Source organism: Convolutriloba macropyga, chromosome 15 (assembly GCF_964194025.1).
Source record: "Convolutriloba macropyga chromosome 15, txConMacr16.3, whole genome shotgun sequence".
Lineage (NCBI taxonomy): Eukaryota > Metazoa > Xenacoelomorpha > Acoela > Convolutidae > Convolutriloba > Convolutriloba macropyga.
The window spans coordinates 27,623,662-27,645,837 of record NC_134482.1 but is presented as its reverse complement, the minus strand read 5'-3'; the positions used below and the strand labels follow the sequence as shown (position 1 = coordinate 27,645,837).

The 22,176-nt window shown below is 37.4% G+C and overlaps 1 protein-coding gene and 1 pseudogene across 10 annotated transcripts in view; both read right to left on the bottom strand.

The window, feature by feature from the left end:
* Positions 1 to 3,163: 3,163 nt before the first annotated feature.
* LOC142354448 (glutamate receptor 2-like) overlaps positions 3,164 to 22,176 on the bottom strand; it is a 154,945-nt gene continuing 135,932 nt past the window's right edge. For 9 of the 10 annotated variants that reach the window (XM_075406741.1, XM_075406739.1, XM_075406742.1 and 6 more), the window contains 5 exons: positions 21,764 to 21,882; positions 19,643 to 19,776; positions 17,139 to 17,333; positions 6,601 to 6,735; positions 3,164 to 3,521 (listed from right to left, as the gene is read on the bottom strand). In XM_075406741.1, coding sequence (XP_075262856.1) covers positions 3,372 to 3,521; positions 6,601 to 6,735; positions 17,139 to 17,333; positions 19,643 to 19,776; positions 21,764 to 21,882 — 733 coding nt within the window. In that variant the 3' untranslated portion in view covers positions 3,164 to 3,371. The remainder of the gene's footprint in view (positions 3,522 to 6,600; positions 6,736 to 17,138; positions 17,334 to 19,642; positions 19,777 to 21,763; positions 21,883 to 22,176) is intronic. The other variant, XM_075406748.1, reaches the window with a different exon arrangement.
* Positions 15,981 to 16,953, bottom strand: LOC142354535 (uncharacterized; annotated as a pseudogene).

The window sequence follows — 22,176 nt, the reverse complement described above, 5'->3', positions numbered from 1 at the left end:
TGTTTTCAGAATCATCATTCAATAAAAATTTGTAGTTACGGACTTCACTGTGAAAACAGTTGATAATAGAAAAACTGATAACATTTTTGTTTAATAGTTTTGTTCTGCGCGTAGCTGTCAAAATTTTCAAAAATTTGTTTAGTATCTCTTTCAACTTGCTACTTGTTCTCAGATATGATCGGTCGAGTGATCCAGCAGTTTACTGGCCTAGCGGAACAAGAACAGTTTTCCGTTCCTTTCAATTTGCTTGTATTTAACCGTATTCATTTGTTTTTACCGCTAAGCGTCATTTATTAATTGTTCTGACCCACATTATTGATGGGGAAACTAAAAGGTCAACTGGTCATATTGTTCAGTCAACTTTGGTCGGTCGATATATTCATCGTATAGAGTTGCGATTGGCATCCTTGGCAATCCTAAACAGCGTAGAATATAGAATTAAGAACTTTTTTAATCTCGTATTTTTTTCAGGCTGTTTTTAAGGTTTAAAACTTTGTGACCATTAGAATGATATCCGTTCATTTTGTTCACGCTGACCAAGTTTTTCTTACTTCGAATGTACTTGTTTCCAGAAACATAAGTTTATTTCAAATTTCGCCATTTCTTGCTTCTTATTGTCGACTTGTTAGCTTGTTGTATTGAAGACCGTCGGATCGCTTTTTCTGGTGTTATTTAAACTTTTACTTGATACTTTTTCTGATTCTATATAGACTTTTGTCTGAATTTTTTGGTAAAAATTTTGCATTGTGATTGTAAAAGAAGCATATTTATTTTTGGTCTTAGTTAACATTTGTTTTGTTAATTGACTACATCGTTTATCTTGTCTCCATTTGTCATTATTGTCATTATTCCATTCATGAAGTGGCTTGCGTTGAAAACAATCTGGATGATCGGGGCCCAAGAATAAAGTGCAAGGACAAACTACTGAGCCTCCTTGTTTGAGTATAAAACTCAAGTTGCTTCTTGAATAATTATTTCCCCACGATAAATTTTTGATGTTCCAAATCAATTCTTTGCTCAAAGTTGTTTTCCTTTATAAAGCTATTAGTCACATTTTTTGTCTGCTTATTTGATCAGTTGATCAGTTGATGCAGAAATCATAACACGAGGAAAAATTATAGTTTATATAAGAAAAGTAAACTGTTTGTAAACTAAAGATTTGAAGGCCATTAATCGTATACAATTTAATGCCAATGCAAAGACCTAGGTTTTTACGATCATGCTTTACTTCGGCCATTTCAGACCCAAGCAGATTATCTGCATTTTTTCACTGTTTAATTTGTGAGGTGTAGTACCTCAGCTCTTTCAACGTTTTTTTTTCGTAATTTTAAATTACTGTTGCAACTAATATTACGAAATTCGATTAACATTTTCGGTTTTTTTTTCAAGCATTTGATTCATTATCACCAGTTATGTCGTAGCATTGTTTTATTATTTATCATTGATGTATACTATGAAATGTACTGGCTCGATCGAGTGCTGCTGAAGGAGGGACAAAATGGTTATTGTTTCTCAGTTGGAAATCTCACGATTTATTTTTACAGCTTTTTCTCGGTTTTTCTAACAAAAAATTCACAAAGCTAACAGAAACATTTTTCAGAAAAGTCATTCTTTCTAACTTTTATTAGCAAAATTTATGTGAAAATGAACTAAAACGTTTTAGTTAAATCCAGATTTGTAGCTATAACTGCAATTTGATGTATTATAATATTGTGCATGAGTTTGCCAAAGTGGGACAAATTATATTCCGTAGAAAGGATTTCTCCCACGTATTATAGTATTAATTGTTCTAAAATTTTTGACAACGAATTTTATTACGAAAATGGCACAAAGATTTTAGATCTACTGGATTGTTTTTCTTGTTTATTGGAGTTAGATACCTTTTTTTAAAAAAAAACTGTTTTCAACCCCTTTTCATTTTTTCATTAATTATGAATTGTAAATTAAAGCCAATTGAATTTTTGGCTTTTTGATTTGGCATAATTGAGATTTTTAGGTTTCTGCTTGGCTTGTTTTCCAAAAATGTCTATTTGATGAAATATTTATTTTTTGATATTATATTCAAAACAGCTCTATCTCAGCTAACAGATTCAAAAAACGAATTAAATTTTCAAGGCGCTGGCATTGTTTTCTCAGTTCTGGCATTTTCCAGGTCGAATTTTTTTTTTCGAAATTATCTTTTCATATTCCATGTTTGACTTCATATGCCATGTTTCTTGCATAATTGCGCGTTGCATAGTTAATTAATTGCCTCCTTAAATGTTGTGATTGCGACAAAACAAAAGGTCGGACAATGAATGGAAACAAAGATTAAATTGTGGTTTCCATGGTTCCATGTTTTTTTAGAAAGACGCCACATAGATAAAATCAGTGAATTGATGGCAGCAATTGAATTTTTTTCCAAAGTAAGCGAAAAAACAATATTTAGAACAAACGTATACTTTTAAACATTTTGTGAGCTTCTTTTTCTTTGTCCCAAAACAAATGAATGACAACCTGCTTCCACTCCGTATTGAAATTTCTTGTTTATTATCCTAAAAATCATTTAATGATTCAGGTTTAGTTAGACTTCAGTCTAAGTTAGAATTCAACAAAAAGTTTGTTCAACTTTAGTTAAACTTTTGAAGTTTGGTTATATCTGCTTTTTAAGTAACACCAGCGTAAAAACAATAAACGTGAAGATGAAAATACAAAAAAACACAATTACGTCTTATTTCCTTTTTCCGTAGATGAGCTAATTCTCTTGAAATCAATAGATTGATCCGTAAATTTGATCTCCTTTTATTAACCTGTCATAATTTGTTGTCTTTTATAACCAGCAAAATAAGTATGACTCTTGTTTGTGTTGAACGTTCATTCAAATGGCTTTTGTACCATTCAACCAATTGATAGAAAAAGGTTAGTCAATATTTAATAAATTTCTATATCTGTGAAATGCAATAGTGATCAAATATTTACAGCTAATTGAATGAGAATCATGGAATAAAAAGAGAAAATTACAACATTTTTTTTTCAAAAACATTTCGGCGAATTGTTTATTGAATCTTTTTTGGCCATTTTTCATTAGAGCTCTCCCCAAAGAATTAAAATTCCTTTTGGTTTTTCTAACTATCTTAATTATGGCATAAATATTGTAATAATGCTTTAAGTAAAAGAAGGTTTTTCTACTCCAATTATGATGGGGGCTATAATGGTAAAACTCCGAATTTTAAACATCTCGTTCTTTTGAGATGGAGGTACAATTTAAGCTTTTGTATCGAGACAAAACTAGTTCGTAAAGCTGACTGGTTTTTCTCCAAATAACTGAGTGCTTTTATTCCGTATCTACGTTATTCATTGTCTCTGAAAAATATAATATTGTTGATTCGATTTCAAACATCTGTAAACTTTTTGGGTGTTTGCATTGGGCCAGCTTGGCTGGGATTGACAGCGGAGGTTAGTGCAGTGACGCTTCTGGCCTGAAGTTGCTTCACATCAGGGAGGGTGTGGCTCGGAGGGAGGGCTGTTGAGTAGTTTGAGGGCTGAAATAATTGACAAAATCGGTGTAAATTTTATACGTCTTTGTTAAAGGTACATGAAATTCAAACAATATAGGGTAATGCCACCATTCAGTTATTGGTAAATATGAGAATATCAGTTCTGAGAAATCATTCTGAGTAATTCCCCAGGAAATAGATGAACAACAGAACATTACCAACACAGACCAACATCGATTCAAGTCTTCAAATCAAGACAACACAAGTCAGCACAGACAAATCAAGACGATTGGGCAAATTTATCGGACATCCCTTTACAAATTTCTTAGCAATCAGACCAGGTCCTAAGATCTTCTGTGTTATATTTGGATGTGTTACATTTCTGTAATGAAATGAGATTTCTTAGGTTTCGTGCGTCTTTTATGGACTGTGTAATGAAGTATTTCATGGTTGGTATGACATCATACATGATATTTCAAGTTATGACTGCAGATAAGAGCCCAACTTCTACCAATTGTCAAAAATTCCAGTTTTTAAAAAATTTAATTTGAATCATTCTTGCGCAGAATGAGAAAAGTACAACCGATAAAAACACACTTTTTCAATGAGAGCAAGCATTTGTTAATGAGGGCCAGAAAATCAGTGCTCAGTCAAACTTAAACAATCGATACCTACAGGATTAAAACAAAGAAACAAAATAAGGATTGAAATGAAATGAATGGATCTACAGAAACCTTTGAAACAAGATGTGCTGGTAGGAAGAGACGAAGAAATGATTGAAAATTTCAGTCAAAACGACATGACTTTCTCTGGTATTTTTGGAACTCACGACCAATTTCACGTATAATTAAATAATAAAATGGATTTACAGGTCCAAAAAAAATTAGAAACTTTTTAACCAAAATGAATTTATTGTTTCTCAATACCAGCGCATCTATTTAAATAGCAATCCAGTAGCATTAAATGTTGCTTTTAATTTTGGGCAAAAACAGCAAAATTGTTAGCTTAATTAAAAATTTGATTTGAAATTACATTGCAAACAACATTATTGAATGCTTGGATGGTTTAGATAATGTCTCATGTATCTTAAACGTGTTGATAATAAATTATTTTATTTCCCGGCCCGGTTTCGAATAGATAACTTGTAAGAATTTGCAAGTTTCAGACAAATTCTTAAAAAGCAATGCATCGCTTTGCTAGTTTTTCCTCCAAAAATGGGCAAAATCTTACAAGTTAAGTATTCATCTTACAAAATCTTATAGTTTAACCATTCGAGTTTAAAGTTCTTTCAAATTAACCATTCGACTTACAAAGCTCTTGAAAGTTAACCATTCGACTCACATGGATCTTGCAAATTAAACATTTGACTCAAAACAAGTTTTTACACAAGTTCTTAGAATATAATATTATATAACCATCGTGCCTATACTGCAGCAAAAACAAAAAAAAATTGCGATTATGAATGTAAACAAATGTTTAAAAAGAAAAACACGGAATCTGATAAAATGCAATTTGAAATCATAAAATTGAAAAAATGGTATCAAAATGAAAGGTAAATTATTTAGACTGAGAAAAAAACTGACATATGAAGATGAAACTTCAATCAGAGTCAACACGAGTATCGAATTTTAAGAACATTTTTCTACAAAAAAGCAACCGTGAAGAAGGTAATTGAAACCTACAATTTATTAATTGAAATACAAAAGGACCCGTAGAATTAAAAAAATTGAAAAGTCACCACATGTCAACTTAGATGGTATTGTATTGTTTTATCAAAACTAGGCAACCAACTCCCTATGGGCTTTCTACGGTAATTGACTGAAAAATAATTTGCACTAACCAAGAGGAGTTGAGTTTCACCGGAACGAACTCGCAAAAAGTCAAAAGTTAACCGTTTAACTAGCAAGTTCTTACATGTTAACAATCTTTTACAAAAAACTTGTAATTTCATGCAAACGAGCAATATCTTGCGACAAAATTGCAAATTTTCCAAGTTAACCATTCGGTCTCGTCCCGGGTTGTTTTGAAACACGAAAATCCACATCCGTTAATAAAACTAATAAATCTAAAAAAATGATAGAGATCAAATTCAAACAAAAAAGTCTTAAAAAAGTAAAAGATTAATTTCTTTTAAAAAATTCTAGTAATTTTTAATTTAAAAAATAATATTTAATTTTTTTATATGTAATAACACTTAGAGCAGATAATACCAATCAAAATTTTTTTTTCGAGATTCACTTGGATTTTGAAAAAAAATAGTTATTATTATTACGTTGAACTTATTTTAGAAAGAGGTCATACCTTTTAAAATGCAAATTTAAAAAAAATACAGGCCAAAAATTGCTATATCTACCAGCTCTAATAGTTTTTCATTGCTCGTCTAACTCCATGTCTAATTCTGTCCTTTTCGTGTGCTCTATTTTTTCTATCGTTTTCTGTATGTTCGTGTGTTCTATGTGTGTGTTTTTATGTTTGTTCTTGCAGTTATAAAAATAATTATAAACCAGAAGCAGATTTACTGTTTTGAATAAGGTTCTGAAATGAGCTCTGTGCTGCAATAGAATCTATCGGACTAAAAATAAAGTTTTCCATTGTCAACATGGAATTTTTTTCGTTTTTAAGTTGTAATTAAGAGAAACGTGACCAAAACTAGAGCTGTTTACTCATTTCTTTAAATAATTAATATTGCGCTAAGTTTATGATTTTTTTGTTTGGAAAAATAATTGGTTAATATTTTTGAGGTCAAACTATTATTGCTCCATTTTTAGGCTTTAGCGTGGAATCAGAATCAACACGTGCGGGTATTATAAGTTTGTTTTTGAGCCAAAAGTGGCCGTGATGAAAGCCTACCACAGAACTCGACCATATAAACTGTGCTTAAATAGTTTGATAAACGTAACAACTTAACAACAACCAACAGCTTAGCAACTTAGAATGCTGTCAAGTCCAAAAAAGCAGTTTTTTTACCGCAAAATCCGATATTATGACTACTAGCATTGAGTACGACGAACTAAGAGGTAAGTTAATTTTCTCTGGCATTTGCTGTAATTCTTGCAAAATTCTATAAATCAAACCCAATATAATTGCATTTTTACCCAGGAATTGACAATGTTGTCACACTTACAAATAAATGGAATTGGGATCCGAGGTTTTCTCCCACTGAGCTGTACCTGTTTCCACTCTCTTTGCTCCAGTACTCAGTGGGTGCGTACTCTGTCCCGAACTCACTCCCAATCCCAGGCATAGGGGGAGGCACCCCCTAAAAATGAAAAAAAGAATTATCAAGAATAGAAAGTTGACATTTTTTGACATTTTTTGTGTGTATAAACTCTGATAAAGAACAATCAGTAGTCCGAGGATTCAATTCATTCAGTATAAAGTAACAGCGTGTTATCCAGCAAGCAACGTACAAGCATTAGTAATGTCCAAAGCAACCAGTGAAAACTTAGACGGCAAGGTTTTTTCGATGCTCTTTTACTGGTTTTTCGTCTGATGTTAATGACGTCAAATCAGTTCGTATTCAATCGGCAATTGTCTAGAAAACCTAAAAATATTAAGCCGAAAACCAGCTTAATCGATACATATCATGGTTATATTTACTTAAAATTAGGTTAAATGAACTTTTTCGGAACTTTCTATGTATATTAGAACGTTTTACACGCATTTATATTCAAATCTAAATACTCAATTCTGATTGGTTAATATTCTTTCATTTACTGCGTAACATCCTCCGGCCCGGAAGAAGATGTTGGGAAAACTGGTACAAGTTTTACAAGCGGACGGATGAGTGAACCGGTCGACGTACGTAAAACGGCAGAGCGCGCGACGCTATCGGAGCCGTAACGGAGTTCCACAATCCGAGCGGTTGAGTAGTAACCTCTAGGGTTGGTTTCCTCAACTACCCAAACCAAGTCACCGGTCTTAAGGTGTTGCTCGGCAGGCGTCTGCCACTTAGAGCGTCGGTTCAGCGTCGGTACGTACTCTCTGATCCAACGGGACCAGATCGCATTAGCGTACGACTGCGCACGGGCGTAGCGTTTACGATGGTCAAGCTCATTATTGCCGACAACAGACGGAATACCGGTAGAGTATTCTCCTAAAAGAAAGTGGTTGGGCGTTAAAGCGTTCAAATCGCACGGATCGGCGCTTACGGGTGTTAAAGGACGCGAATTGAGAGCATTCTCCACGAGACAAAAGGTAGTATGCAGCACCTCATCCGTGAGGCGACGCGTGCCAAGAATAGTATACAACACGCGCTTGAAGCTGCGTACCAACCTCTCCCAGATACCACCTTGATGTGGTGCGCTGGGTGGATTGAGCCTCCACTTTATACCTTTGTGAGCGAGCTCAGCTGCAATGTTGACAACGTTCCACTTTTCAATACTTTCTCGGAGTTCTTTCTCCGCTCCAATAAAGTTAGTGCCATTGTCCGACCAAATCATGGCAGGTGTACCCCTGCGTGACACAAACCGCTCAACTCCCATAACACAAGAACTGGTGTCCATGGATGTAACTATCTCGACATGGAAAGCGCGAGTAGTGAGACAGGTGAAGAGGAAGCCCCACCTTTTCTCGGTAGTACGGCGGACAGTAACATAGAATGGCCCAAAGTAGTCAACGCCAGTGTTCGTGAAGGGAGGAGACTGGTAAGCAAGTCTCTACTTAGGTAAGTCAGACATGATTGGTTGCATAGTTACAGCTTGGAATTCTCGGCTTCTCAGGCAGTGTGCTTTGATGGAACGCAAGGATGATCTTAGTTTCAGTACTGTGTAGTGTTCCTGCACAATTGATCTTAGGTATTTAACGCCCTGATGATAATGCTTTACGTGCATGTGTTCAAGGAACAGTTTTACAAACGGATGACGTGCATCTAAGATGATTGGGTACTTTACGTTAAACCCAACTTCAATTAACCGCTTGATGCGGCCCGAGGAACGGATTAGCCCATTTGGACTAATAAACGGTGAATGTGGAGCAATTCGGCTACTCCGTTTACCGAATTTATTGTCAAGAAGATCTTTTCTTTCGGCTTTAAAAGACTCTCCTTGCACCAAGTACTGTAGATGACGCTCGGCTTCGTCAAGCTCAGTAGGGTCAGTAATGCTACCATCGGGGTTACGGTAGCCGGCATGTTTCGGCAGAAGCCGGAGAACGTATGCGGCAATGCGCAAGTACTTTTGATAAGAACTAAACTTATCAAATGGGAATAAAGACGGAACGGGGGTTGTCTGTTTTTTAACAGATGTAGCGAGAGAAACATTGTCTTCTATGATGACTGCTTGGTTGACGCCAAGTTTGATGTTATTAATGACGTCTTTGTTCGGTACGAAAGGGAAACTTGAGTTAATTAAAAAATGTGGACCATTGACCCAACTGCTTAGTTGCAAAAACTCAGCGGACATTCCAAGCGTGCCAGCGTCAGCTGGATTATCCTTAGTTGCGACGTGGTTCCATTGGTCAACGCTGGTATACTCCAAAATTTCACAAACGCGGTTTGCAACAAAGATTGGTTGCTTTTCATTAGAGTTTATCCACTGAAGAACGGTCGTGCTGTCTGTCCACATGAATACTTGGTTAACAGTTACAGTAAGTGCCTGAATAATTTCGTTCTTCAGCCGAGCGGCAAGTAGAGCTGCTTGCAATTCCAGTTTAGGGACAGTCATTACTTTCATTGGCGCCACGCGCGCTTTCCCCAAAACAAACGCAAGCTCTGTTTTTATCTTGCCCGTAGGGGTTGTTACTCGGGCTCGAAGAAATGCGACGGCACTAAAAATATCCTGGGAACTGTCACCGAACATATGCAACTCTGTATTATCAAAGGGTCCACTAAAGTAACTTCGTGGAATTTTGATGTTTTCAAGCTTTGGTAAGTCCGCACTCCAGACCAAAAATCTTTGAACCACGTCCTGTGGGAGCTCCTCATCCCATTGCTGCCCTGTGACACGCCAGATGTCTTTTAAGAGCAATCGCGCACCGACGGTAAACGGTGCGACAAGACCAATGGGGTCAAAAACTTTCGAGACAAGACTTAGGACCAAGCGTTGCGTGAGGGACTTGGTGATAGCGCAGCTTGTACCCCTACTCACAACTAAAGTGTCATTAGTGTGATCCCACTTTAACCCTAGCACATGCAATGAATCCTCCTGACATGAAACAATAACCTTGGGCTCAGTAGATTGAGGCGAACCATCAATTCGATCAGCCAGATTTTGCACATTGCTTACAAACTTTGTAAGCTTGAACCCACCGAGATGGAGAAGATGTACCAATTCCTTCGATCTATTGATGGCTTTCTCAGGAGACTCCACTGAGTCAAGGTAATCGTCCATGTAGAAGTTTTCAAGGACGGCTTTTGCAGCTTCGGGGTAAAACTTGGCATTGTCTCTCGCAGTGCGTTGTAATGCATAGTTGGCGCATGTGGGCGAGTCTTTAGCCCCGAATATATGGCGCGTATATTGATACACTACAACGTTAGTTGTGGGGTCCTCCCGCCACAGAAAGCGAAGTGATGGTTGATCTGATGGTAATACACCAACCTGTAGAAACATTCCCTCGATGTCGGCAGAGACGGCATATGGATGTTGTCGGAAGCGAAGAAGTACGTAAATAAGGTTTTGGAGCAGATCAGGGCCAGTGAGCAAAGATTTATTCAGTGAGGCGCCATGAAATTTTGCTGCTCCATTGAGCACCCTACGCACCTTACCCGGTTTGTTCGGGTTTAAAACCGGATGGTGGGGTAGGTACCACTCTTTATCAGACCGGCTCTCAACCTTGTGAGCGTCCGGAACCTCAATTACATACCCCTTATTTAGGTCTTCCTTGATAGTACTAGTATACTTCTCTCTGAGGTCTTCATCCTTGGCCAAACGTTTTTCGAGAGATTTTAGTTGCACAAGGGATGAGAAGTAATTATTTGGGAGCTTGGTGTTGTCTGCTGCCCACAGCATTCCGACATCGTATCTCAGGCCATTGTGTATGGTGGTACTCTCAAGGATCTCGTGAGCCCTTGCGTCTGCTGCAGATCTGGAGTCGACCTGCTTGTTTGCCCCGAATGATTCAATGTCGTACCATGACTTTACTTGACTTGCTAACTCATTGTCTTGTTCGATATTCACTTTAAAGCACGTTGAGGTTAAACACGAACTTTATGGTAACGGACCGCTTAAGACCCAACCTATGGGCAAGCGTACGGCAACGGGTGAACGCTTCTCATCGGCAGAGAAGTATTCTAACGGGCGGATGGCATGATAGACATCTTGTCCGAGTATCATCTCAATGTCTTTATAGGAATATGTCACGGGATCAAGGACTGCTAAGTGTGGGTAAGTCTCTTGCAGGGCCTTTACATTAATTATATCTGAGCCGACGTTCAGACTCTCCTTAACGAAAGGGTTGACGGTGAATGGTTCGAAATCTTGTTGTTCTCTTGATTTCACAGTGACTTCAACAACCCTAGTATCAACTACTTCTTCGGTATTAATACCCTTGACAGTTAGCTTTAGTGCCTTACCGTGCAAACCGAGTCTATCTGCGAGACTACCGGCCACCCAAGAGTTACTGCAGGCGGTATCACACAAAACTAAAGCCTTGGTATCTAAACCTGACGAATTGACCAACTGCAATTCAGTCACCTGAAGGAGCCCCTTAACATCAGTAACAGATGACATTGTTGTGGTCTTATTAGGCTGGAGTTGACTAGAAGTTGCTTTACTTTGACCTGTGTTGCCAGAAGACTGGATAGTATTGGGATTTGTTGACTGTTTCGTTGGGAAAACCCTATCTGCTCCATGCAATAGTGAGTTATGCGAACTATTACACCCTTCTGCTCGGCACTTTCTTGGTTGAGGACACTGGCGGAATGTGTGCTTATCACGTAAGTACGAGAAGCAAAGTTTATTATCGGCCAACAACTTAGCTCTCTGGGTTGGAGTCTTTTCCTTGAAAACTCGACACTCCCATAGCCGGTGGTTACCTTTGCATACAATGCACCGAGAGTGAGTGTTTGTGGAAGAAGATGGCATTTGATTCTTTGTTTCCCTTTGTTGTGAGTTTGATGCAAACACTTTTGAGGCTGTTTTGGTCTTTGTTACTGAAGTGATGTTCTCTTCAGGTTTGGCCTTGGTTGCGCTTTGTTTCATAAGATCATGGGCCTCAGCCTTTTCTTTAAGCCAATCGTTAAAATCAAGGAGGGTAGGCTTAACCCAGTGCTTCTTAACCGTAAAGAGTGACCATGACTCTTTCATGTTTGGTGGTAACTTCTGTACCGCTTGGTTAAGTAGGGAAGCGCTCTTCAAATCAGCCTCATATGATAGTGACTTGAAAAGCCCAACGAGGCTGGATATGGCTGCAGAATAGTTAATAATGTTATCACTATTGTGCATTTTAAGAGGCGGAAAGTTGCTTAGTTTATCCAAGTGTGCACTTACGACTGCCTGTGGCTGGCCAAATTTACGTTCCAAAGTCCTTAGTGCATCCTTGTACATTAAACCACAGTAAGCAAACTCGGCGATTGCAATCTTTGCTTTACCGGTGACGAGGGTTTTGAGGTATGTCAATTTAACGTCATCAGTTAGCGATTGCGAGTCAATCGCGCTTTTGAATTGACCATACCACTCGTGCCATTGTAATGGATCGCCATTATACTGAGCAAGTTTCCATTCTGGCAAGGGGTCATTTTTCTTGCTGGTTATTGCATCAGCTGATTCCCTAATCAATGACGCATTGTCCGGTATCGGAGGGGCAGGTGCAGACACCTGCAGACCACTCCAACTCAACGGAGTGGGCCCAACATAAGGGTATGTTGGCTGAAAGACCGGAGTGGCCAGACCAGGTACAATATTACTTGTAGTTGCAATCGGGTTTTCCTGATGTGTGCCGGATGGTGATTGCATATCAATCAAAATGGGCGAATTCGAATGTATTTGTTGTGGAAAATTCGTAACTGATGGTGCGATGTGTGCCTGTACATTTGGAGCAACATTATTTACGGTGGTAGCGTCTTGGTTGACTAATGACGGTCTGTGCTGTGGAAAACGCCAATGATTCATGTTTGGCACAAAACTTTGGCCGAGAGGGATATTGGGCATATTTGGGACAGGAGCAGCAACGGAACGTACAGCTTTGTGTACTGGGTTATTATTATTCTTGAAAGTGTTGTTGACAAGAGGAGGATAAATCAAAGGGGCGCGTGGGATGGGAGCAGTGAGGTTAGGTGCGAAGACTGGGTTCGGAATGGGAAGGACGTTAGGATGAGTGGGTTCGGAGTTGTGCTGTTGAATGTTCGGACTTGGTGGGGCGCTTGGGTGCAGGGGAACGTTTATTGCGGGGGCTGGATGATTTGTTGTCGGAAAAGGAGGAAGAGTGGCGTTTGGCGCTCTGGGGACAAAATTAATTTGTTGTCGGGAGCATATTTGCTGGGCCGAATTATTCTTGGGCAGACTTGATGTTTCAGGTCCCCTGGATTGTGGAATTAGAAGTTGTGCGTTTGGAAATAACTCTGTTGCATTATTCTGATTTTCTTGCGGTGCGAACGGCTGTGGTGGAATGGGCTGTTGAATGGGTGGTGAAGAAGCCCCTGGGGCGTGTACAGAAGGCGGCTGACTATCCGCGGTTCCTTGATTAGTTATGCTTGGATGCGCCATGCCTTGCTGGCCTGTTTGATCCATTTGCGCTCTTAGGTGCGCCTGGTACAACGCCTGTGTGTTAGCAGCAGCCAAAAAATTTTCAGGTGGAGTATAATAGGGGTCGAGTTGCTGCAAGGTCTCATTGCTTAAAATGTAATTGCCTCGACAATTTTTTGGAATAGAATGCCTTGAAATTTCAGTGTTCTGATCTTCCACTGTTTTGCCGTTGTTGTGGCTAGGACATTCTGGAGGGTCAATCATAACCTGTGGTTCGCTAGTTTTCTCCTCATTGTGAAAACTTAAAGCAAGTGAGGTGTTGATCCAATCTTGGACAGCCTTTTCACTTCTCATTGAGCTCCTAGCACTTGCAGTTGTTTCAGATTGGCTACCTTTAGAAACGGCGTCCAGCAATTCAAATTCTTGCAGAGTTGCCTCTGCCAACCGTTTCCTGTTGTTTTCCTCCAGTTCATCCAATTCCATTTGCTTTTTCTGTTTAGCAAGGCGAATGGCTGCTTCATTCTGTTTTTCAATTTCTTCACGCTTCATCTTAGCAATTACGTAATCATGTTTACGCTGACTAGATGTTTTTGACGATGTCATAATTGAGGGAAGTCTAGAACGGATGGAAGCCCTCGGTTCCTGAAACTCACTCACTTTATCATCAGCAGAGTTGATGTAGTTTCGTGCTGAAGTGAGGATCTTGTCGTTCTTGGTTGTCATTGCCTCTAAGTAAGACTCTAGTGAAAGAACAAGTGCATTTGGATCCTCCGTTTTTCCAGCAAATGCAATCAGGTCCTCATTTTTGTCTACAACGGTCATAAATGCTTCGTTGCACTTTGTTACTAGGCGTTCAACTTTCACTCGCCTACTTTGACTATTTATACAATGGAGGATATCTTCATGTATAGCATGCAATTCAGCTTCACGCTTTGACCTGGCAGCGTACAACTTTTTGACTTTTTGATCAAGACTATTAGACATCACGATTCTCTTATTTCCAAATACCAGCAAAAACTACCACTGCACACGGTTATCTTTTATAAGCACACTCCAAACAAATCAAACCCACGCAAATTAAACCCAATGAAAAAGACACCAAACACAGCACACTGTAGACAGTCTGTAAAACAAACCGCCCAAAGAGCAAAGAAGGTCGTCGAGCACACTGTGCCCGACAAAACAGAAGTGGAGCGCTGAACGCTATGCGCTCAACGCGGAGGGAGGCAAAGGACACACGGGAAGTCGAGCAGGCAACGCGCGACGAAACGGAGACGTTACGGACGGGAAGTCGAGCGAGCAACGCGCGACGCGACGGAAACGAGACAGACGAGAAGTCGAGCGAGCAGTGCGCGACGGAACGGAAACGGGACGTGCGGGAAAGCGGGTGGAAAACGCGCTACGCAACGAAACGGGACGCTGGGAGAGAACGGGCGGGAAATGAGTTTGGATAGAACTATGTTAGCAGACCACAGCAAAAACTCAAGCAAACAACCTAGCCATAACTCCAGAACAAACTTAAGTCACACCCCAGGAAGACGGAGAGAAACTACTGCAAGACAATCTAACATAGTTCATAATGGGTTTATAACGACAAATTTAACGACAAACTAATTTACGGCAATGCAGTAGTACACTAAAAGATGTAAAGGTCGAGGAATTTACTAGCCGTAACTCCAGAATAAACTTAAGTCACATCCTAGCAAAAACCCAAACCACAACAAACAATCAGCGTACTAGCGGTATTAAACAAACTACAGCAAAATTAAATAAACTACAATAGTGTATTTGTAGGCTAAGATAATTGGAAAAAGCAAGAAACAATCCAGCCGTAACTCGAGAATAAACTTAAGTCACATCCTAGAAGGCAACAAGACCAAACCAACCGGCAATCATACAAGTACACAAACATACAGCAGCAAAATCAATATACTACAACAGGAGGGCTAGTAAGATAGTAAAGTTGAAAAATCAAAGGACAATCCAGCCGTAACTCGAGAATAAACTTAAGTCACACCCTAGAAAGCTATAAGACCTAAACAACAAACCAGCATACTAGCATACTCAACATACTACAGCAAAACAACAACATACTTCATCACATATGACATACTACATCGAAATCCGGAAAAGTAGCAGAAGAAAAAGAAAAGCGAAAACTTGGGAGAGCGACGTTCTTGAAAAAAAACGGAGCACGGAGAATTGAAAAGATAAAGGACGAAAAGGACGCGGACGAAACGGCACAAAAACCCAGCGACAAAAAAATAGAGGACGTTGATAAATTTTTTCTGTAGGCCGGAGGTTGTGAGAATTTTCACAACTTTTTCTGTGTATTGAGTGTCACTCAATTTACGAACCTTCTTGTTGAGAAAATGATTTTTTGACAAATTTGTCAAAAATTTTTTGCTTTTGTCCAATTTTTTCAAGTTTTGGTCAATTTTTTGCAAATTCTTGATTACGGAACGGTAATCCAGTAAACCGGACGGTTTTAAACTCAAAAATACGGTTTATCAATATTCGGTATTGATTTTCGAAAGTTTTTAGAATTGCCTCAAAATTGACCAAAAATTTTCAAAATTGAACAATTTAGCATTATTTTTTATCAATTTCCTCTATATCAGAAGTTACTTTTTATATACGAACCGACTGTATAAATTTTTTCGAATTTTTGGTGAATCGGCCAAAAATTTTCAAAATTGATGTTCTTTCGTCTCAAAAGTTAGGTTTGCGGGAGTTTTTAAACCTATTTTTTTTCTACGAAGAGTAGTTAAATTTTACTACCCCATGAGATATCTAAAAAAAGTTCTGGGTTGGATTTCTTGCCGTCTAAATTTTTTGTTAGAGTTATGACTTTACTACGAAATTAAAGTATTTTTGTTCCGTCTTACAGTTTTTGTCAGTTTCTGTACACCTCTCTTTTGTCCCTCCTGGAGAGCCAGTCTGACATGGAGCTGGCTGGCTGGAGTTTGGATAGAAGTTGTTTTTCTATGTTGCGGAGGCAGTACTTGCTACTGTGTGAGGTGAGAGAACTGTTGTCATCGTCGTCTTTCGAGTGAACAGATCCTGTCTCTTCTTCATTCAGACTTCGGGGAGTACCGGGAGATCTTAGATCGAGTTCCCTGATAGAGTCATCATCACTTCCAGTCGTGCTCTGTTCGTTGCCAGTCTGCTGTTCTCTGTCTTGTGACTCTTTATTGCAAATTAACTCTCGAATTAGAGGTCTGTTTTCCCAGGGTTTCGGAATGTAGGCGCCGGCATCTTTGGCCTTCTGTACAGCTTCCAGTTTAGCCAATCGGTTTTTCGTTCGTTCGCGTTTGAGATATTTAATTAGACTAAATGAAAGTGTGCTCGTATAGCCGGGTGGCGGCACCAATATAAACTCTGATAAAGAACAATCAGTAGTCCGAGGATTCAATTCATTCAGTATAAAGTAACAACGTGTTATCCAGCAAGCAACGTACAAGCATTAGTAATGTCCAAAGCAACCAGTGAAAACTTAGACGGCAAGGTTTTTTCAATGCTCTTTTACTGGTTTTTTGTCTGATGTTATTGACGTCAAATCAGTTCGTATTCAATCGGCAATTGTCTAGAAAACCTAAAAATATTAAGCCGAAAACCAGCTTAATCGATACATATCATGGTTATATTTACTTAAAATTAGGTTAAATGAACTTTTTCGGAACTTTCTATGTATATTAGAACGTTTTACACGCATTTATATTCAAATCTAAATACTCAATTCTGATTGGTTAATATTCTTTCATTTACTGCGTAACAGTGTGTTAATCTTTTTTCGGCACAAGCTTGTTTTCGCGTAAAATACTATGCACATGGAAATTCTTATCAAAGATGGCCATTTTGGTAGGAATTTGATTGCCCCATCATGGCTAAAAGGTTTCTGTTGAAATAGTTCTGATAGTCGGCAATTTTTTAAATTTATCACCCGAACAACTCAGCATAAGGTGTTCATGGTATAAGCATAAGGTGAATTAACAAAAAAAACCCTGCCCTCAAAATTCAACCCAAAGAAATGCAAGAGTACCTGTAGTAGCTGCGTTTCGATCATGGCTCCGGGTGCCATGGGGAGGGAGTTGAACCCAATAACCCCGTGAGGCCCTACAGCACCTGGGGCGGGGACACCCCCCAACACAGGGTGACCATTGGGGGGTCTATACATGGAGTCTGTAGCTGTGACCATGTAGCGCACGTTGGGTTTGAAGGAACCATTGCCTGACTTCTGAAGACAGAAGAAATTATTGCGAGGAGTACCTCTTAACAAAAATTTTATGTGAGACTTGATTATTGTGTTTCTGACAAGTGTAGTTTGTTTTGCTGTATTTTTTTATTTGTCCTTTCTAGTTTATATTTTTTGATGTCCTTTCAGACGTTGAATTTGCTCAACAAAACGGCCGCTATATTTTAGCTCAATTTTAAATAGCACTTAAAGAAAAATCTGTCAAGTATGATTTTCTGCAGAATGCAAAATTCGAGGTCTCCGTTTCACCAAAGCGTTTCTTAAAGTTCAGTATCATTTAAGGAAAGAGCAACAGTTTCAGGCATAAACTTTCACGGCATTGCGCATTCAACACCCAATCAATGGTTTTTCAATTGAATCTAAATAGTGCTTCCAAAGAACTGTTTTCAGTATTCGTTTAATGAGCATATTCACAATTATAAAAAGCTTCTCTGATTAATCCGTAAAAAAATACTCCATGCTGAACAACCGACTTGACGGAGATGAAACACATTTTATGTTAACGGCATCATGTTGATTTCAACTTTTTCAAATCTATTAAAGAACCTATTGCCAAGTTCTCTGAATTTGACCAATTATTTCAAATTTTCTCGTTGCCAATGCATCAATTAATTTAATTTTTGACGAAATTTAAATTGACATTTTGGAGAGAATTTTTTATTTCATTAAAAACAATTAAACAGAATTTTAAAATATTCTTAAAAATTTTGACAAAGGTTGGTAGAGGGTTTAGAATTTGATGGGTTAAAGGACATACCTTCTTTGAAAAATGGAACTATTTTAGCTGTTGTTGGGGCAGTCAGGGAAAACTACATGCTGCATGCATTTATTAAATATTATTTCAAGGGCGGGACTACTGTCGAACGAAATTTTTTTGGGTAGATAATAGTTAATTTTGTAACAGTGTAAGTTAAAACTTAAGAAGAGCATATTAATTGTTTCCATTATTTACGTTGTTGTTGTGAGAGATTTAAAAAATGGACCTTTCAAGGCATTTGATGCCAGTAACTTTGCTGTTGCCAAAATTTTCAGCCAATAATGCACCAATATCAGCACCCAGTGAAACGAAACTTGATACACATTGCCATAACATGCAAGATGTTGTTAACTCTTGCAAAATTTGAATTATCTTGCCAAGATCTTGATAGACAAACATTTCTTGGAACACCTCGATAAGATCTTGACAAAATCTTATCAAGAAATGTCAAGACACTTTCTTGGCGCAACTTGATAAGATCTTGATATTTCTTGCCACAAAATTTTGTTTCTAAGCAACCCTGAGTGATGTGGTGGAAATATGAACCGGAATCCAGAGAAAAATCGGCCGTGACCAGACAATCCAGACAAAAAATTAGCTATGACTTGAAGTAGTGAGAATTAACATTGCGTTTATGTTTTGACTTCGTAACGATATGCAAGTATGACTGGACAATGCCACGATGTTTCTTGTCATGACTATCAAGTTTCGCTTTACTGGGCAAGCCCTTAAGTGTTTAACTAAAAAATCAAAAACCTGGTTCTCAAAAACCATAAAGCGAGTTTTGAAATGTAATGTAATTTAAATTAAAAAGTGTATATATATATATATATATATATATATATATATATATATATATATATATATATATATATATATATATATATATATATATATATATTGTAAGTTAAATTACATTAAAATTCAAAATTCGCTTTATGGTTGGTTTTGAGTCTGAGGGCCATGTTTTTGGACTTTTAGTTGAACACTTCTTCGACAATATTTTGAACGAAATTCATCGCCCCAGATGAGTTTTTGTTGAAAGAGGCTGGACATACATTTTCTAGATCAAAAACCAATTTGACAACAGAAAAGTAAACGGCTTTTTCACCTACTTCTGATTTATCGTTTTTAAAGAAAACTTGATTGAAGCAAACAGCTTCAGTTGAAATATTGAATAGCTTCGAAATTTCAAATTTTCGAATTGAACGCTTTTAAATCACAATTCAATCAAAAATTTTATTCAAAATATGTACTTCAAAGGCTAAACCCATTTTGAAAACAGCTCTCAAGAAGTTCTCACGATCAGTACAAAAACTAGCAAATTCATTTTGAAGCCGGTCAGATTCTTGTTTTCGTTAATTTTTAGAGGTTTTGTATCTTATCAATGTTTGTTCACGTCCATTTTTTCGACATTATTAGTAGAATCTTGCAAAGCCACGTTTTAAGAAATCCTCTTCTCATGACTGCTGAAAAAGATTGTCAAAAAAGCCACAGTGCGTGCTGGATAACCAATTTGTATAAATATACTAACTTTTTGGCTTCTGTGGAGTTTGTACGCCTTATATAAGTACTCGCTGACCGCTGACACCATGGCTAATACTAGGCCACTGATTAGAATGTAGAAGATACCCGCCACACTCGACAGACCCAAGGAATTCGTGTTCTCTGAACAAAAGTGGAAACTTCTATGAAAGGAAAATCTCCATAGCACAATTTTGTTTGATATACCAGATTATAAATTAATATTAAACTTTTGCTGATATTTACTGTTGTGACAAAGTATGTCTAACCATATAGCTATAATTTTAATTTAGTTATTTTTTTAAAAAAGACAATAAATTATGATGCGAGAAACCAATGCAATTTGAGTTAGATACATGATTTGATAAGCGATTGGAACAAACTAGTGATAGTAATTTCTTGAATAAGCTAAATCCAAGATAAGATAGAAACTTGTAAGATATATTGCAAAGAGATTATAATAAAAGATCAAATACTTTAAATTAGGTCTGCCCTGCGATTCTGGGGTTTTATCGCATAAGATCTGTCAAATTTCTAAGAAAGTTGTCTTATTAGCACAGTTAATGCAAAGCCTCCCGAACACTTTGTAGTATTATAAAATCTTACATTGCAAAAATTCTGCCCTGAAAACAAGTTATTATCGTTTAAGATCAACTAAAACCTACGTTCGCAAAAGAAAATTCCAACGACTCAAATAGCACCTTTTACAAGCTACAATGCTTCAATTTGCAGCACCTACCACCAGCGAAATCACCAAAAATATATATTTCAGTAGTTAAACATCTTCAAATGTGGAATTATACAAAATATGGGTTGTTTAAGATGAACTCCGCTGGTGTTAAGCATCAAAGTGTTTAAACATCTTGAATGATAACAGTTATCTGCTAAACCTGGCAAGTCAGTTAGCATCCATAATTATACAAAGAAAAAAACTAAATTTGACGCAATTTTATACCAAACTGCAATAAATTTTCAGCAAAAGTTTTCACACAATCAATCCCGTATATAACTGCTCCGGCCAAACATGAAATTTAGATAATACGCTATGTTAACAACATTAGAATTTTCTAATTGATTTAAGTACTCCTTAAAATTTTTTTTATCTTATCTTGTTGCGCCGTAAACAATAGTGTGTACTTCTGACTTTTCTGTATGAAACTTGCCTATTTCTAGTTTTTAGAAGCTATAAATACTTCTTCTAGTTTAGCATATTTGCTGGCATACAACAATAATCTATAACTGCTATGAAAAAAATTACTAGATCGATATAAAATATTTTCATTTTTCATGTGTTTAAAGTGGTTACTTAATTCAAAGAATTTATCGAAAAGAATAGTATTAGGAAGGAAGCATTAGCAAGAAAAAGAGTTCTTTCGAGAAACCTTAATTCTTTTGCATCGGCTTTCTCCCTCTAAATCCCTCTAAATATCTAAGGCAAATGCAAACTTCGTCACAGTTAAACAAAGGTGAAAACTTTGTGAGACAAATTTCTTGTTCTTGTGAAGCTTGAAAAGAGTACATCAACTCTTAGTTATGGTTATCTGGTAAGTCAACATTGTCTGTTTTCCGAATTTCATAGGTACGCAAAACCTCTAGTGTACAATAATGTATTTTTTATCGAACATTATATCCAGGTGAATAAAACTAGGGCGGTGCTAATTTACTTTTGACGTTCAACATACATTTGTCGTTCAGCATACTCTTGTCAATATATTTGTAACACCTAATGATGATGTTTCATCTAGACATTTCACACAATTTTTAATAAAAAGTGAGCAGATTTCACTCTGAGTAAGTTATAAGCAACTTATTTAACTTTTAGCGCCTAAAAAATTGTGTTGTGAGATGTTACAAGGTATAAACTTTTGCAAGGCTGTATTCTCGTCTGATAAGTACTCATGAGATTTTACGAAGCTGATATGTATCTTATAAGACTACCAAATCAATATTCATTACAAAAATTTACCAAAACGCAATTTCATTGTGTATAAGGACCGATAAGATTTTACACGATAAAAAATTTCGTTAGATGTCAAGATCTTAATACAAATTCCAGAATCATTGGGGCCGATATTTGACTTTCCAGTTGTGATATTGTCTTGCCACTAGGTCCTTATAATATATAAATTACCTGTGTTTGTTGATGAGAATGACCCCCCACACTCTCCCTTGTCAATCCACCACATCTGTCTCAGTCTGGCTAGTTCCCCCTCCTCCTGATACTGCAGGATACGCAGAGTGATGTTCTTGCTAGCAAAAAAAACATCGGATGTTTCATCGTTTTAAGTTAAATTTAGCCATGAGTTTAATGAGCAAAAGTTTCACACAACTTTAATGTGTACACAACATAAATAGTCGAAAACTTCTCATAATTTTTTTTACTAAACGGTTAATCGATTTAACTTTGCTGAAAAAAATTCGAAACGTCTAGTCCTCCTGATTCGACTGTGTCACAGTTTTGTTGCACTTTTCTTAGTTTCCAGGACCTTGAAATTTCTCAACTTGGAATTTCATTGGAATGTCATTCAAGTAGTGGCTTGCGAG